Here is an 18,043-nt window from a genome sequence, read left to right on the forward strand (position 1 = left end):
TCTCCGTAAGAAGTTTTTTAAGCAGTTTGTAAAGCTGAAAACTGGCAGGTTCCCATGTTAATGATCTTCCATAGCATGTGTGTAAATCACTGCTGGTGAAATGTACATCTGGTGTGGAATTCCCAGTTTCCTTCAGCTTTTTGCTGTCTATCAAGTTTCCATGGTAACTAGCCATATTGCCATAGGCAAAAGGGTCAGGGTGATGGATGTTGACAAACAGGGGCTGTGGCAGACATCCGGGGAAGGGATGCTCAGTGTCATGTCTGGTGTGCCCCAGAGTGATGGCTGGTCTTCCATTTGCTTTTTCTTTAAAATAAAACCATTTTTCTATTTCTGAGTTATTTATACATTTAAGTTATATGTTACATACATAAGTGGTCAGTAGCCACTTAGCGAGGCTTTATTCAAGCAAGTCTTCATTAAAGCAGGAAAGAGAACAGGAATGACTTCTGCAGGAAGTGGACCTTTCAGAGGCTCCAGGCCCCTGCGCAGCATCCATGGGCCAGTCTCGATTAGCTCTGTTGTCAGTGGACCTTTTCACATGTTGTCCATTAAAGGTTTAACTAAAGATCTTCAATAGAAATCATTTGAGACAAGCAAGAGTGCTTGGGAGTAAGGAATTGAAACCTAAGTCAGAATTGTTTTCTACTCTTTGCTTAATTCATGGTTCAATATTGAGGTACAATTTCTAGCACTACAGACTTGTTCTCAGAGAAAAATATAGTAACTTGAAATATTGTGCTTAAAGAAATTTGAGTGTTTGGTCATTAAATTATTTACCTAAATTGAAGTATTTATTGAATTTATACCATTTACAGTATACTGTTTGAGCTCTGGGGATTCAGATATTAATGGTCTGGTTTCTGTTCTTAAGGATTTGATGGAAAAAAGAAAGGATCTGATGGTCTAGATGTTTTACAGTCAAAAGAGTGATTTTCTAGAATACAGTTTAGAACAAAAGATTAGCATCCAAATTATATGTGTGTGTGTGTGTGTGTGTGTAAAATCAGTGATGTGTATGTGTGTAAAATCTTTTCTTTAATTGTGTTTTTGTTTTTATATTGTGGTTTCTGTCATTTAAATTACTTCCATGGTATTTCTTTCTTTTCTCAGAACCATAGCTTTATTGAGGTATAAATGACAGATAACATTGTGCTTGTTTAAGGTATACAATGTGATGCTTTGATATACATGTTTATTGTGAAATGATTATGACAAAAAGGTTAATAGTGTCATAATGACATTATTATGTAATTATTAGTAATGTCTATTACTAATGTCTATTCAGTTTAGTTCAATCGCTCAGTCCTGTCTGACTCTTTGCAACCCCATGAACCTGAACCGCAGCACGCCACGCCTCCCTGTCCATCACCAACTCCCAGAGTCCACCCAAACCCATGTCCATTGAGTCGGTGATGCCATCCAACCATCTCATCTTCTGTCATCCCCTTCTCCTCCTGCCCTCAATCTTGCCCAGCATCAGGGTCTTTTCAAATGAGTCAGCTCTTCGCATCAGGTGGCCAAAGTATTGGAGTTTCAGCTTCAGCATCAGTCCTTCCAATGAACACCCAGGACTGATCTCCTTTAGGATGGACTGGTTGGATCTCCTTGCAGTCCAAGGGACTCTCAAGAGTCTTCTCCAACACTACAGTTCAAAAGCATCAATTCTTTGGCTCAGCTTTCTTTATAGTCCAACTCTCACATCCATACATGACCACTAGAAAAACCATAGCCTTGACTAGACAGACCTGTGTTGACAAAGTGATGTCTCTGCTTTTTAATATGCTGTCTAGGTTGGTCATAATTTCCTTCCAAGGAGTAAGTGTCTTTTAATTTCATGGCTGTAGTCACCATCTGTGGTGATTTTGGAGCCCCCCAAAATAAAGTCAGCCACTGTTTCCTCTGTTTCCCCATCTATTTGCCATGAAGTGAAGGGACCGGATGCCATGATCTTAGTTTTCTGAATGTTGAGCTTTAAGCCAACTTTTTCACTCTCCTCTTTCACTTTCATCAAGAGGCTTTTTAGTTCCTCTTCACTCTCTGCCATAAGGGTGGTGTCATCTGCATATCTGAGGTTATTGATATTTCTCTCGGCAATCTTGATTCCAGCTTGTGCTTCTTCCAGCCCAGCATTTCTCATGATGTACTCTGCATATAAGTTAAATAAGCAGGGTGACAATATACAGCCTTGACGTACTCCTTTTCCTATTTGGAACCAGTCTGTTGTTCCATGTCCAGTTCTAACTGTTGCTTCCTGACCTGCATATAGGTTTCTCAAGAGGCAGGTCAGGTGTTCTGGTATTCCTATTTCTTTCAGAATTTTCCACAGTTTATTGTGATCCACACAGTCAAAGGCTTTGGCATAGTCAATAAAGCAGAAATAGATGTTTTTCTGGAACTCTCTTGCTTTTTTTGATGATCCAGCGGATGTTGGCAATTTGATCTCTGTTTCCTCTGCCTTTTCTAAAACCAGCTTGAACATCTGGAAGTCCACAGTTCACATATTGCTGAAGCCTGGCTTGGAGAATTTTGAGCCTTACTTTACTAGCGTGTGAGATGAGTGCAATTGTGTGGTAGTTTGAGCATTCTTTGGCATTGCCTTTCTTTGGGGTTGGAATGAAAACTGACCTTTTCCAAGCCTGTGGCCACTGCTGAGTTTTCCAAATGTCCTGACATATTGAGTATTAATAATGTCTATTACCTCACAGATTACTATTTATTCATTACTATTATTTGAGGTAAAATGGTATATTTTTTTTTACAGGTACACACTGATTAATTTATTTACTTATTTTGGCTGCACTGGGTCTTCATTGCTATACTCAGCTTTCTCTAGTTTCGAAGAACAGGCGCTACTCTCTAGCTGTGGTGTGTGGGCTTCTCAGTGCAGTGGCTTCTCTTGTTGCAGAGCACAGGCTCCAGGCACACGGGCTTCACTAGTTGTGGCACAGGAGCTTATTAGTTATGAATACTGGCCTTACAACGTTCAGGCTTTGGTAGTTGCAGCTCGAGCGCTCTAGAGAGCTTCAGTAGTTGTGGTGCATGTGGGGCATGTGGTTTAGTTGCTCCTTGGCATATGGAATCTTTCCAGACCAGGGATCGAAACCTGTGGCCCCTGCCTTGGCAGGTGGATTCTTATCCACTGTGCCACCAGGAAAGCCCCGAGATGGTGTTTATTTCTAAGATTTAACTTGGTCAAATCCATATGTCTGACACCTAGCCTTATTTTAAATGTTACTTTCACAAGATATAAATTTACCCCTCAACTTTAAAATTTTTTTTCATTGAAGTATAGTTAACTTACAATGTTGTGTTAGTTTCAAGTGTATGGCAACGTGACTTAGTTATGCATATATGTGTATGTACATATATGTACTTTTTCAGATTCTTTTCTTTTATAGGTTATTTCAAGTACTGAGTATAGTCTTCTGTGCTATGCAGTAGGTCCTTGTTGTTTACCAGTTTGATATATAGTAATGTGTATATGTTAATCCAAAACTTCTAATTTATCCCTCTGCCATTGCTTTCTGATAGCCATAAGTCTGTGTGAATCAATTTGTTTTGTAAATAAGTTCACTTGTATCATGTTTTTAGATTCCACAAATAAATGATATCATGTGATATTTGTCTTTCTCTGTCTGACTTACTTCACTAAACGTGATAAACTCTAAACCTCTCCATGTTGCTGTGAAAGGCATTATTTCATTTTTTTAATGGGCATTTAGATTGTTTTCATGTCTTGGCTCTTGTAAATAGTGTTGCTATGAATACTGGGGTGCATATATATCATTTCAAATTAGAGTTTTCTCTGGTATCCCTCAAATTTTTTTTTTAGCCATATTTTCTGGCTTGCGGGCTCTTAGTTCCCTACCAGGGATTGAACCTGAGCCACAGCAGTGAAAATGCTGAGTCCAGGGCATGGGCCAGGGGCATGGGCCAGGGAATTAGCTGGTACTCCTCAACTTTGAAATATCTTATCCCTTTGGTATATTTATTATACCCTTTGGTCTACTGTCAGGGCCAGATGATCTGCATCTTGCAATGCTACAGTGATACTCTATCTAGAAATTCATTCTCTGTTCCAACTTTCATGGGATACCAAATACCAAGCTATAGCAGTTAGGTATCAGAAGGATCATATCTGGCCATGGAGTTCAGTTCCCTGTACTCCATGTGGATCAAACTTCAGCATTTTCTTGAATTAAACAAGAAAATGTCCCCAAGTTGTTCAATTTGGAAGAAATGTAGGTTCTTTTTCTTCTGGCCCAGATCTCTAAGAAGGAGTGATAATTATTATCAGGAAGTTGTTACATAAAACAGTCACAGGTTTTTTTTTGCTCAAGTCAGAAAGTACCCTCTGTTCAGAGCTTGCATTTCCAACTCAAGTACCCTCTGAACTCTGAAATCCCTATTTTCAAAGTCTGTGACTCTCTGGTCTCTCTGCTCTCTCCAGCTTCATGTGTCATGGCCCAGAAAGCTTCTCTGAGAGTCCTTTTAGAAAGTAAATTATTTCAGTGTGAAACTTATCATTCATATCTGCGATCTGCCTTTTGAGCTCCATGTTCCACTGTGTTTTCAGCTCTGTCCTAGTGCCAGCACTTTTAAACACATGCTCCTTGTGAATGATGTAAATAATGTTTAAAAGGCAGACTTAGGCCCTTTTGTGTCCCTATCTCTTCAAGGTTGATTGAGGTCATCTATTCAGATGCTCTGTTTATGGCAACAGGTAATAAAGGCTTTTTTTCAAAACCCCTTCAGAAAATTTGGTATTACTGGCTTTAGTCTGAACCTTGAGACAAAAAGTTTCACAGTTAGGTAAGTAGTTTTGTAGAAAATTGATGTCTGTTAATAATTATGCACATTCCGTGGGGGAAAAAATTGTCCTCAGAAAGAGTGTTATTTCAGTTACAGGGAAGCCAGATAATTGTCTATATAGTTAGTTTCTATTCCAGCCTAAAGTAGTTTCACTGGGCCCTCCCCAGCAACCTGGACTCTCAGCAGACTTTAATTGAAGCATCCTTCCACTTGACTTCTTTGATCATTGATTTACAAATTTTTTTTGTGCATTTGGAACAAAGAGTTCTTTTTGCCTTTCGGTTAATGGCAGACTCATCAATCCGTGCTCTGGGCTCTGATTTAGGTTCTTGGAGGCGTTGCCCACAAAAAGCCTTCTCTGTGTCTTTAGCACCCAGACATGGGAATCTTCTCACACTCAGGTGCCCACTTGGTCATGGAGAGGCCCTGAAGCAAGGTTTGTCTTCGGTTTTGAGTTTGGAGGCTGCCGCGATGCCATTACTGTCTTTTGTAATGGTTCAAGGATTTTAATACACACGGCTCTTTATTTTTCTATTCTCTTATTCTGTTTTTATGCTTGCCTTTCCACTTCTTTTTGCCATCTGGAGTCAAAGCTGATCCGTGTCAATCAGAGCCTTGCACTATTTCCAAGTGTTTTCCCCCTAGATTGATTCTGTTCTGTTACTGCGAAGAGCTAGGCAGGAAGGCCCCTGGGTTTCAAGACTGTGTCGCCTTGAGAGGTTGGTCTAAAGGCTTGGTTGGGCTTAAACATTTTTGGCAAGAAAACTTAGGTGGTGATTGTATGTGCTTTATATTCTATCACATGTGCTATTTTTTTCCTATTTTTATCCAGTCGGACCTCAAATTCACAAAATTGGATTATGATAAACTGTCATCAGTAGTCCATACCTGAAGGGCATTGTTTATTTACTTACCTATCCAATATCATTTAGCTGTATATCCATATATGTGGTTATCTATCAAAATAATACTAAGAATTTGTGAACACAGCACCTCCCCACTAAATGCCAGGACCTTGGTAGTTTTATGCATCTAATCATACAAATAGCCCTTCCTACCGAGAGGACCTACCTGGTCCCCACCAAATGAAGATGATTATCATCCTGAATTTTAGGTGCATCATTCTTCATTCCTTTGATTTTTTTTTTTTTTTGGTATTATGTTACTCCCACAAATATAGTTTTCCAGTTGTTTTAAATAAGGGTTTTTAAAAAATAAGTTGTTTTATAATAAGGGTAAAATGCTGTATGTGATATTTTGGTACTGTTTTTCTCTTAATATTTATTGTTAAAATCCAATAACCTTGTGTTACTGTAATTTATTTAGACTACTGTGAAATATTTCATTTTGTGAATATGCCATGATTTATTTATTCAGCTGATAGACATACAGATTGCCTTCTGATTTTTGCTCCTGTTGCCCAGGAGCAAGTATTTATCTAGGAGTAATTGTTGCATTTAATAGATAATGCTCAACTCAAAGTAGTTGTACTGGTTTTTACATGCACTTGCAATATATAGGCCTGAATCTCTTATATCCACATGCTTTCCAACATTTGGCATTGTTACGCTTTTAAATTTTTGTCAAACAACTGTGAGTAAAAGAAAAAAATAAATCTACCTAATCTTGGTTTTGAGCTGTATTTTTCTGATTACAGATCTCTTTGTGTGTCTGACGGTTATATGTTTCTTCTGTGAAATGTCTGTTCATGTCTTTTACCATTTTTCTGTTGTTATTTTTATTTGTGTTGGTTTGTAGATTTCTTTATATTGATATATTCTTGATATTAATTGTCAGTGTGTATATGGTGATTATCCTCTCCTGGTTTTTTACCTTTTCACACCTTTAAAGATGTCTATTGATGAATAAAATTTCTTGATTTTATTACAAGTAGAGATGGTTAGATAGCATCACTGACTAAATGGGCATGAATTTGAGTCAACTCCAGGAGACAGTGGAAGATAGAGGAGCCTAGCATGCTACAGTCCATGGTTCACAAAGTTGGACACGACTTAGCAATTGAACAACAACAAATCTTTTATTCTATCGTCAGTGTCTTTTTAAAGAAGTTATTTCTACTCCAAGGTCTAAAATACATGTATTTTCCACTAAGAGTTTGAAAGTTGTTTTGGGTTTTGTCTTTGTTTTGGCATTTGAGTCTTAGATCCATTTGAAGTTGATTTTTAAATTAAGACTCAATTTAATCTTTGTATGGATAATCACTTTTAATTGAACATTTCATCTTTCCCATAGGTCTGTATTATAGACTGAATGTTTGTGCCCCACCTGCCCAGTTCATATATTGAGCCCTAGCCCCCACTGTGATGTTGTTAGGAGATGAGGTCTTTGGGCAGTAACTAGATTTATGTAAAGTCATGAGGGTGGAGTCCATGATGTGATTAGTGCTTTTTTGATTCTTTTTTTTTTTTTTACTGTGGATGTCTTTACAAGTAATTTAGAGCTACCTCATGTTTTGTTTGTTTATTTATTTATGGTTTCTATGGGTCTTCATTGCTGCTTTCTCTAACTGCTGTTCTTTGTTTTGGTGCTCTGGCTTCTCATTGCGGTGACTTCTCATATTGTAGAGCACAGGCTCTAGGCTTGTGGGCTTCAGTAGTTGCAGTGGACTCAATAGTTGTGGCTCCAGGGCTCTAGAGTGGAGGCTCAGTAGTTGTGGCACATGGGCTTAGTTGATCTGAGGTATGTGGAATCTTCCCTGACCAGGGATGGAACCCCTGTCCCTTGCACTGGCAGACAGATTCTTATCCACAGTACCATTAGGGAAGCAGGGGATTAGTGCCTTTATAAGAAGAGGAAGAAACACCAGAGCTGCTTCTTTCTACCATATGTACATAAAGAGAGAAGGCTGTAGCCTGCAAGCCAGAAAGAAGGCCATCATCAAGAAACCAACTGATAGCACCTTGATCTTTGACTTACCAGCCTCCAGAATGATGAGAAATAGATACCTGTTGTTTAAGCCACCAGTCTATGGTATTTAGTGACTGAGTAGACTAAGACATTCTGGGTTGCCATCTCTGTAATATTTGAACGTTCCATATATATATTTAAGTCTGTTTTTGAGCTCCCTAATCTATTACACTTGTCAAAATTTCTGCCTGTGCACCAATAGCAGACTATCTTGATTAAGACAGCTTTATAACAAGTCAAGAATAAGGAAGTCAAATTTTTTATCCTACTGTTTTTCTTAAGAAGTTTCCTAGCTCTTATCTTATTCTTTCATATGAATTTTAAAGTAATGTTGTAATGTTTACAGTAATGTCCTGGGAGAGAAGAGAATTGATAACTTTAAGACGTTCAGTTCAGTTCAGTTCAGTTGAGTCACTCAATCATGTCCGACTCTTTGCCCAGCATCAGGGTCTTTTCCAATGAGTCAGTTCTTCACATCGGGTGACCAAAGTATTGGAGTTTCAGCTTCAACATCAGTCCTTCCAATGAACACTCAGGACTGATCTTTAGGATGGACTGGTTGGATCTCCTTGCAGTCCAAGGGACTCTCAAGAGTCTTCTCCAACACCATAGTTCAAAATCATCAATTCTTCAGCACTCAGCTTTCTTTATAGTCCAACTCTCACATCCATACATGACTACTGGAAAAACTGTAGCCTTGACTAGACGGACCTTTATTGGCAAAGTAACGTCTCTCCTTTTTAATATTGTCTAGGTTGGTCATAACTTTCCTTCCAAGGAGTAAGTGTCTTTTAATTTCATGGCTTCAGTCACCATCTGCAGTGATTTTGGAGCCCCCCAAAATAAAGTCAGCCACTGTTTCCACTGTTTCCCCATCTATTTGCCATGAAGCGAAGGGACCGGATGCCATGATCTTAGTTTTCTGAATGTTGAGCTTTAAGCCAACTTTTTCACTCTCCTCTTTCACTTTCATCAAGAGGCTCTTTAGTTCTTCTTCACTTTCTGCCATAGGGGTGGTGTCATCTGCATATCTGAGGTTATTGATATTTCTCTCGGCAATCTTGATTCCAGCTTGTGCTTCCTCCAGCCCAGTGTTTCTCATGATGTACTCTGCATATAAGTTAAATAAGCAGGGTGACAATATGCAGCCTTGACGTACTCCTTTTCCTGTTTGGAACCAGTCTGTTGTTCCATGTCCAGTTCTAACTGTTGCTTCCTGACCTGCATACAGATTTCTCAAGAGGCAGGTCAGGTGGTCTGGTGTTCCCATTTCTTTCAGAATTTTCCACAGTTTATTGTGATCCACACAGTCAAAGGCTTTGGCATAGTTAATAAAGCAGAAATAGATGTTTTTCTGGAACTCTCTTGCTTTTTTTGATGATCCAGCGAATGTTGGCAATTTGATCTCTGTTTCCTCTGCCTTTTCTAAAACCAGCTTGAACATCTGGAAGTCCACGGTTCACATATTGCTGAAGCCTGGCTTGGAGAATTTTGAGCCTTACTTTACTAGCGTGTGAGATGAGTGCAATTGTGCGGTAGTTTGAGCATTTTTGGCATTGCCTTTCTTTGGGATTGGAATGAAAACTGACCTTTTCCAGTCCTATGGCCACTGCTGAGTTTTCCAAATTTGCTGGCATATTGAGTGCAGCACTTTCACAGCATCATCTTTCAGGATTTGAAAAAGCTCAACTGGAATTCCATCACCTCCACTAGCTTTGTTTGTAGTGATGCTTCCTAAGGCCCACTTGACTTCACATTCCAGGATGTCTGGCTCTAGGGGAGTGATGACACCATCGTGATTATCTGGGTCGTGAAGATCTTTTTTGTATAGTTCTTCTGTGTATTCTTACCACCTCTTCTTAATATCTTCTACTTCTGTTAGGTCCCTACCATTTCTGCCCTTTATTGAGCCCATCTTTGCATGAAATGTTCCCTTGGTATCTCTAATTTTCTTGAAGAGATCTCTAGGTTTTCCCATTCTATTGTTTTTCTCTATTTCTTTGCACTGATCACTGAGGAAGGCTTTCTTATCTCTCCTTGCTATTCTTTGGAACTCTGCATTCAAATGGGTATATCTTTCCTTTTTGCTTCTCTTCTTTTCATAGCTATTTGTAAGGCTTCCTCAGACAGCTATTTTGCTTTTTTGCATTTCTTTTTCTTGGGGATGGTCTTGATCCCCGTCTCCTGTACAACGTCACGAACCTCCTCTCCATCCATAATTCATCAGGCACTCTATCAGATCTATCCCTTAAATCTATTTCTCACTTCCACTGTATATTCGTAAGGGATTTGATTTAGATAATACCTGAATGAATGACTCATGGTTTTCCCTACTTTCTTCAATTTAAGTCTGAATTACATCTCAATTTAAAACACTGAATCTTCCAATTTAGGAACACTGTATATTGGGTTGGCCAAAAAATTTGTTCGGATGTTTCTGGTGCATCTTCTGGGAAAACCAGAACATACTTTATGGCCAACCCAATATTTCTCCATTTACATAAGTCATCTTAGTGTCTCTTCACAAAGTCATATGATTATTCCGTAGAAGTCTTATACTTTGTTAGGCTTATTCCTAGCTACTCGATTTTTTTTTTTTTTGGTTATAAATTCTATTTTTATTTAAATGTCAATTTCTATTTCATATTTTATAAAACAAATTGATGTTATTGATTTTTCAAATTCAGCAATCTTAATAAACTCCTTTTAATGATAATATTTTATCTGTAGGAACTTTTGGATTTTCTTTGTATTCCTTAATATCATCTACAAATGATAACAACTTTTCTTCTTCCTCCGCATTCTTCGTAACTTGTATTTCTTTGCTTTATGCTCACCAAACCTCTGTACAGTATCAAATAGATGTAACAGTGGACATTTGTGTCTTGTTTCTGATCTCAGAAGAAAGCTTTTAACATTTCACAATTAATGTGTTTTGCTGTAAATGTTTTCATATCATTTAAAGAGTAAGGAAGGCTTCTTCTATTTCTAGTTTGAGATTCTCCCCCTCCCCCCATTATAAGCAGAATTTTATCAAATCCTCCTTCTGTGTCTGTAAAATTTTTTCGTGGGATTTTTTCCTCTTTTACTTTATGTCAATGAGTGATATTGGCTTTTAATTTTCCTTTCCTGGTCTCAGGGTTATGCTAAACATTTTAAAGGAATGTTCTCCCTTTTTTTTTTCTTTTCTATGGTAGTGTTTGTATAAGATTGGAGTTATTTCTTCCTTGAATTTTTGGTAGTACAGTCAACTGGTCCTGAATTTAAACCTAAAGAATTATCTTACTCTTCTGTTTTTTCTAATCTTAATGAATCAGCTTGGTTAATCTATTATTTCTAGGAATTTGTTTATTCCAACTAAAATTTTAGCTTGTTGGCATAGCTTTGTGCATATTTCTTTATGACCTTTTTGTTGTTTGTGTCTACAAAATTTGAGTTGCTATTCCTGTTTAAACCCCTGATATTGGCTTTTGGTGCCTTCCCTCTTGTTTTCTTGTGTATTGCCATAGGCTTGACAATTTTATTACTATTTCAAAGAATCAACTTTTAGGTATTTTGATTCTCTCTCTTAGATATTTGTTTACTATCATATTAGTTTCTTCTTAATTATTTTCTTGTCTTCTTTGGGATTTATTTTCTTTTGTTTTTCTCATTCTCAAGATAGTTAATTCATTAATCTTTAACCTTTTCTTTTTTCTATTATGTTTATTCAAGGCTCTTGGCTTTTCTCTAAATACTCCTTAATTGCATCATCATGTTTTGTTATGATATATCAAAATAATGCAGTTCAAAATAGCTTCTAATTCTAGTGTGATTCTTTTTTTTTTTTTCAAATCAAGAGTTTTTATTGTCTCTTTAAAATATCACAACTGAGTCCGCAGAACCATCTGCTATCTTGTTTCTGCAGCAGGATCACTGAGATCTTATTCATCAGCCTGCTGAACTGTTCCTTTTTCAGAAACATAGATACCATCCAAAAATTTTCTGATATCCTTGTTTTTAACTGTGGTGGCTTGCTGAATCAAAGCAGCTGAATTTGACACAAGTTCAATGTCATTTCCTTCAAGAATCAACTCATCTTTCTGGGCTTGAGATACTGAACAGGCAACCCCTGGCCTCATTCGAACCCTGCGTATGTATTTTTCACCCAAAAAATTTCGGATTTCCACAAGAGAACCATTCTCCTGAATAACAACGTTGATGGGGAAGTGGGCATACACCGACCTCATCTTGTAACGGAAGCCCAGTGTAACACCCTTGATCATGTTCTGTACGTGGCTACAGATTGTGCGAACAGTGGCCAGTTCCTTTCTGTTTCCCCACCATTTGTCAACACGGAGCCTCTTCTTTTTCTTTCCAAGGAGACTGAGTTCTACATTGATGTGATTGAAGTCCCTCCGCAGGGTGCCTCTGGGGCCCTTCACAATAACTGTCCGTCCCTTCAACGTAATGTCGACATTTTCTGGGATGTCGACAGTCTGATTGCTGAGAATGGTCTTCATTCTCGCAGTAGATGCGGCAAAGAGAGCTAGTGTGATTCTTACTTTGACCCACAGGTTATTTCAAACTGAATTTTAAAATTTTCAAACACTTGGGATATTCTAAACATCTTTCTGTTATTGATTTCTAGCTTAATTTTCCTTGTGGTCAGATAATATGCTTATATAAATTTCATCTTTAGCTACTTATTGAAAATTTTTTATATACAACATAGTCAATTTTTGTAAATTATGAAGAAAATAATATGCATTCTCTACTTGCTGAACTCCATACTTTATATATGTCCAGTAAGTCAGTTTTCTTATCTCTAATATAATTGCATTCCTTCTAGGTGCTGAGCCAACCAGCAAATTCATTTGCCAAAGCTCAGCTCCTATACCTCTCTAATCTTATGATTTAGTGACTCTGATGGTATCTAGCCCATAATGAGCAGCTCTCATGGCATGATGATCGTTTGGTGTCACATAGTCAGCCACTCAGTGTCTACTAGGGCTCAGGAGCATGACATCATCTATTTATAAACACACAGAAGCTATCTATTATATGAATAGAAGGCATGGATCTGCACTATAAGATTTATACTATAATCTTCCTGCTGTGGGTTGCTGGAAGCTCTGCACAGCATCCTTATGCACTATCGGCATTTCACTATTGGCATCCGTATGCACTATTGGCATTGGCATATGCAACATCAGATTGACTGTATCACATCAGATTGGCTAGTATTATAGTTTCAGCCTGATATGTGTCTTTTTCTCACTCCCACCCTGCTCAAACCTGGTAGCATTTTGAGTTCCAAAATGATACATGCTGCCTCTAATATCCAAAGAGGTCCCTAAAGACAGTGCCTCTTTTTCAGTGGCAAGAGATTCAAGAGATAATTTGTATTTTACCTCAGGGGGAATTTTCTGGCATGCCCCAGACCGCTAGAATCCTTATTGATGAGGCAGGCCCGTAAATCTTCATGGGGCTAATCCTTTACTCTTTAACATGCATGTGTCCTGCTAGGCCATCTAGAGTCCTTTTCATTTGCTGCCCATTAGGCCCAGTTAGCACGATGTCACCAGTATGGCAGTCTAACATTATGTTCTGCAGAATGTTCTTTTTTTTTTAAATAATTTTATTTCCGGCCGCACCCCCGCTGTCTCGCCGCCGCCGCCGCCTCCCCCCCGGAGTCAACTGCAGAATGTTCTATGTTGAGGTTTTTGTGGAGTATGTTACAAAAGAAAGGGTTAACGTAGCTCTAGGGCAAAACAGTGAATGTATTCTGCTGCCCTGTTGTGAGAAGATGACCTACTTTTGATTTTATTCAGTGATGGAGTTTAAGATGAATGTACTCAGAAGAAAAATAGCCACCTCCCAAGTGCTGAAGACTATACTGATCTACTCCAGTAAAGATAACCACTGGTATGGCAATTATAATTGGAGCTGCCAGTTGGTTAAGTAAATTGCAGTCCATTGTCATCAGTGGACTATGCACTATGATCCATCCAGTTTTTGCAGGGGGTGAACAAGTGAAGTAAATGAGGATATGGTGGAGACTATCACCTCTGCAAACTGAGTTTTAGAATGTAGTGCTATCTCTGAAATTAGGGTGTAGAGTTACTAAGATTTACTGTCTTGCTTAGAGAAAGAGAAATTTCAGGTTTTCCACTCTAGTGTTTCTTACCCTGCCTGTCAAGGAACAAATGAAAGGGTTTGACATTGAAGGTTTCTAAGACCAAGAGGTTCCATGGTGTAATGGTGAGCACTTTGGACACTGAGAGTTTCTAAGGCCATCCCCAGGTTCTGTGATTTGCTAGAAAGACTCATCAGACTCAGCATATAGTCATACTCATGGATGAGTATGTAAAATTATATAGTAAAAAAAAATGCAAAGGGAAAAGGTACATTAGACAAAATCTGCAGGAAAGTATGTAGAAATTTCTAAGAGTCCTTTTCCCTTGGGTTCACACAGAATGTGCTTAATTCTTGTAGATCAAACTGAAACAACATGTATGAAGTGTTGTCTACCAGGGAAGCTTACCTGAAATCCAGGGGTTTTATTGGGTGCTGGACACACATGAGCCTAGCATAAACTACATTGTGTATACAGTTAGGTACAGTAAACCACTTTTATCAGTTATTAAATGTTGGGGACACTCCCAAAATTCAAGTCCCAGATGCCGCCAAAGGGCAGCCTTGCAAACAGGCCTTTCTAAGGATAGCAGTCTCAGGCCTGCTATGGTAACTCTTTCCTGCACAGTCCATCCCCTTGGCCCTTGGCCAAGGTGTCTTTACGACAAGATTATTATCAGTGGAACTCCATGTAACAGGATGAGACCTACTGATAGCTTATGGTGACTATGTCAGATTCGTGATCTCCCCAGTGATAGCTTACGGTGAACGATGTCGGATTTGTGATCTCCAAAGATTTAGCTTTGGGACCAGGGACCAGGCTTGATCACTCAAGAGCTTTTGTGTAGCAGAGTTTTATTAATGTGAAAAAGGGACAGAGAAAGCTTCTGACATAGACATCAGAAGGGGGCAGAGAGTGCCCCCCTCGTTAGTTTTAGCAAGGGAGTTATATACCTCATTACAATAAAGGGTCTTACCAGACCCACTCCCACAATATACGATTAACAGGATTAGAACTAACAATAGAAAGATCTCACCAGACCCACTCCTACAACATACATCTTTAGATAAAAGATTAGTCAGAAGTTTCTTATTAAGGAGGGTTTCCCTGATAGCTCAGTTGGTAAAGAATCTGCCTGCAATGCAGGAGACCTGGGTTCGATCCCTGGGTTGGGAAGATCCCCTGGAGAAGGGAATGGCTACCCACTCCAGTATTCTGGCCTAGAGAATTCCGTGGACTGTATAGTCAACGTGGTTGCAGAGTCGGACATGACTAAGTGACTTTCACTTCACTTCACTTCTTGTTAAGGAGAAACATGTCCTTGAGCATGTTACATTGATCATTGTTATACTGACTAAGACAGAGCAATGTAGACAAAGTTTGTCCTTTTTGCCTCGTCCTTTTCTCCTCCTTGAGAGCCTTGGACCCCTTTCTCCTTCTCAAGAGCCCCAGACCCTTTTCCTTCTCCTCAGGGACCCTGGACTTTTTTTTAAATCAACCTGCCTAGGAATTTATTCTCTCACCACATGCAGTATTGGCTTCAGTTATGCCCTTCATGGGCTCCCCTGGTGGCTCAGTTGGTAAAGAATCTGCCTGCAATGCAGGAGACCCGGGTTTGACCCCTGGATCGGGAAGATCCCTTGGAGAAGGGAATGGCAACCCACTCTAGTATTCTTTCCTGGAGAATTCCATGGACAAAGGAGCCTGATGGATTATAGTCCATGGGGCCCCAAAGAGTCGGACACAACTGAGCAACTAACACATATATACATGCCCTTTATGAGTCCTAGCTTTGGCCAGTTAAACAAATCCCACTAACCATAAAGGCCTTCCTAAGAAAGCCAGGGATCTTCCTGCTTAAGTTTTTGTTATGATCTTTTTACCTAGCCCAAGGCTTCGAGTCAGGCACAGCACAACTCTGGCTAGTAAGTTGAAGTTGACCCAATGCCTTTTAGGGCTGAGGCAGTGTCAAGGTACACAGGTCAAAATTACAATTCCAGAGGGTACATGTAGTACCTCTGGAGACAGAGTTTACATCGTTAGGGCACCCCAAGCAGAACATGTATCAGCTAGGCAGTACCGGTTACCAGCCTCCAAGATGGCCTCCAACCATGGTACCTCTTGCTCTGGGATCTCAGTTCAGTCCAAATAATTCAGTTCAGTTTTTGGTTTCAAAGGGGCTTCTCAAGGCAGTCATTTCCAAACAGATTTGCTTGTGCACTATATCAGTTTATCCACCTCATGTGTATAGACAGCATCTGGAAGTGTTCTGCATTGAAAGTGCAGGAGCTGGAGCCATTCTCTGCTGCTTCATAGTCAGCACTGTCAGGTGTGATCAAGGGCTCAGCAGTCCAGCTGAATTATATATGTTCAGAGCAGCTTGGTAGGCAGCATGGGGAGTTTTCCTTCAAGAAGAGAGGGAAGCTTCCAGGAACAGTTCTGAAAAACAAAGACGATTAATGTCCTCCCCACTCTCTGTGACTCTCCAGAATGTGTTTTCTTCATTGTCAAAAAATCAAGTGTATCCCATTTAGCGACTATAACTTTTTATTTTTTAGTCATCCTGTACTCCAACCCAGAGCTCTTGTTTGGAAAGGTTGTGTGCAAGAGACAAAAGCAGTTTCACAGAAAAGATTTTTGATGTAATTTAACCACAAACTCATATCATGTTAAGGAGTTGGGCATGATGATATTATGAATTTTCAAAGGTTTTCAAAATGATTTATAGAGATCAGTCTATTTCTGGGGATAGTTGCATTTAACAGTCAAATTGCCTTAATAAGGTGTGCCTACTAGGAAAAAGTTGAGGGAAATAGAGTCACACTATTAGTTCATTGATGCAGATTGCAACCAAACTAGAAATCTGAATACAGCAAGTCAATAGCAATGCAACATATCACATGAGGATCCAGAGTCTGATCTGTCTGGAGTGGGTGGAGGGGTCATAGTCACTGTAATGTGCCTTCCCCCAACCTGGCAGCTTTCCACAGTACTCATAAGTTAGAAATGCAACTAGTCTCTGTATGTATCTCTCTATCAGAAATATAGAGGCAATCAGCACCTCAGCTGCAAATAGCCCTATCAGAAAATAAGCCCTTTCCTGTGGGCATCTGTAAGTGGCCCAGATAGTCCAGCCAGCATTCATGTTTCCACTGTTTAGGGCCCCACAAAAGGGTTTCCTAAACCTGCACAATCGCAGAATCTATGTTCCCTTTATTTATTGAAAAATTTTATTTATTTGACTGTGTCAGGCCTTAGTTGTAGCACGGGGAATCTTCAGTCTTTGTTGTGGCACGCCGGGTCTTTAGTTGCAGTATGTAAACTCTTAGTTGTGACATGTAGGATCTAGTTCCCTGACCAGGGATCAAACCAGGGCTCCCTGCATTGGGAGCTCCGATTCTTAGCCACTGGACCACCAGGGAAGTCTCTTGTTTCCTTTATTGAGCCTATGACTGCTTTCAATTTGGCATAGCTCATGCTCTAACTGAAATGACCCTTAGAAGGTAGTATCAGATTTTCACTTAGAGTCAGATCTTGGTGATTCAGATCTGTGAATTCATAATTCCAAGAAAGCCAGTGGTAAGGGACAGTGGAAATGCTCCCCAAATCCAAGTTCCCAGATAACAGCCAAAGGCCAGCCTTGCAAGCAGGGCTTTCTAAGGATTTGCTGCATTAGCTCTTTTCTGCATAGGGTTCTTCCAGCTGATAAGTATATCTGTCCCAATTATACACTCAGGGACATGGGAAATAATCACATGGTAATGATAATCACGTGGTCTGTGGATGCTTTGGCTCCACTTTGAGATGGATTTGAGCCTACATTTCATTCATCTTTTGATCTCTATAAGCCTTCGTTATAGCTGAAGGACCATTGTAATGTTTTAGGTCACCTCTTTCAGAGGCTGCTCAGGAACTGTATTTCACCTCTTTTGAGAATTCTGAATAATCCACTTTCCCAAGTGCAGTTACCTAGGCAAATAGCTGCAGATCTTTGTAGGAAAGGATAGAAGGAACACTTGAGCTTCCCTGGCAGCTCATTGGTAAAGAATCAGCCTGCCTAGGCTGGAGACCCAGGTTCAATCTCTGGGTCAGAAAGATGCTCTGGAGAAGGAAATGGCAACCCATTCCAGTATTCTTGCCTGGGAAATCCCATGGACAGAGGAGCCTGGTGGTCTTCAGTTC

General features: G+C 39.5%; 1 protein-coding gene across 2 annotated transcripts; it reads right to left on the minus strand.

Annotated features, from left to right (window-relative positions):
- Positions 1-11,560: 11,560 nt before the first annotated feature.
- Positions 11,561-14,207, minus strand: LOC122439793 (60S ribosomal protein L9). Of its 2 annotated transcripts, XM_043465248.1 has the most exons (3): positions 14,197-14,207; positions 13,481-13,486; positions 11,561-12,271 (listed from the first exon to the last, which is right to left on the minus strand). In XM_043465248.1, exon 3 carries the CDS (start codon positions 12,243-12,245, stop codon positions 11,667-11,669), a length of 579 nt encoding a protein of 192 aa, XP_043321183.1. In that variant the 5' UTR covers positions 12,246-12,271; positions 13,481-13,486; positions 14,197-14,207; the 3' UTR covers positions 11,561-11,666. The 2 variants fall into 2 exon arrangements, with proteins under 2 accessions (XP_043321183.1, XP_043321184.1); XM_043465249.1 differs by lacking the exons at positions 13,481-13,486; positions 14,197-14,207 and adding an exon at positions 13,930-13,934.
- Positions 14,208-18,043: the final 3,836 nt, after the last annotated feature.

This window comes from Cervus canadensis, chromosome 4 (assembly GCF_019320065.1).
Source record: "Cervus canadensis isolate Bull #8, Minnesota chromosome 4, ASM1932006v1, whole genome shotgun sequence".
NCBI classification, from domain to species: domain Eukaryota; kingdom Metazoa; phylum Chordata; class Mammalia; order Artiodactyla; family Cervidae; genus Cervus; species Cervus canadensis.

What these genes read in the sequence shown, in the direction of transcription:
- LOC122439793 (XM_043465248.1), bottom strand. Translation starts at nt 12,245, where the DNA reads ATGAAGACCATTCTCAGCAATCAGACTGTCGACATCCCAGAAAATGTC.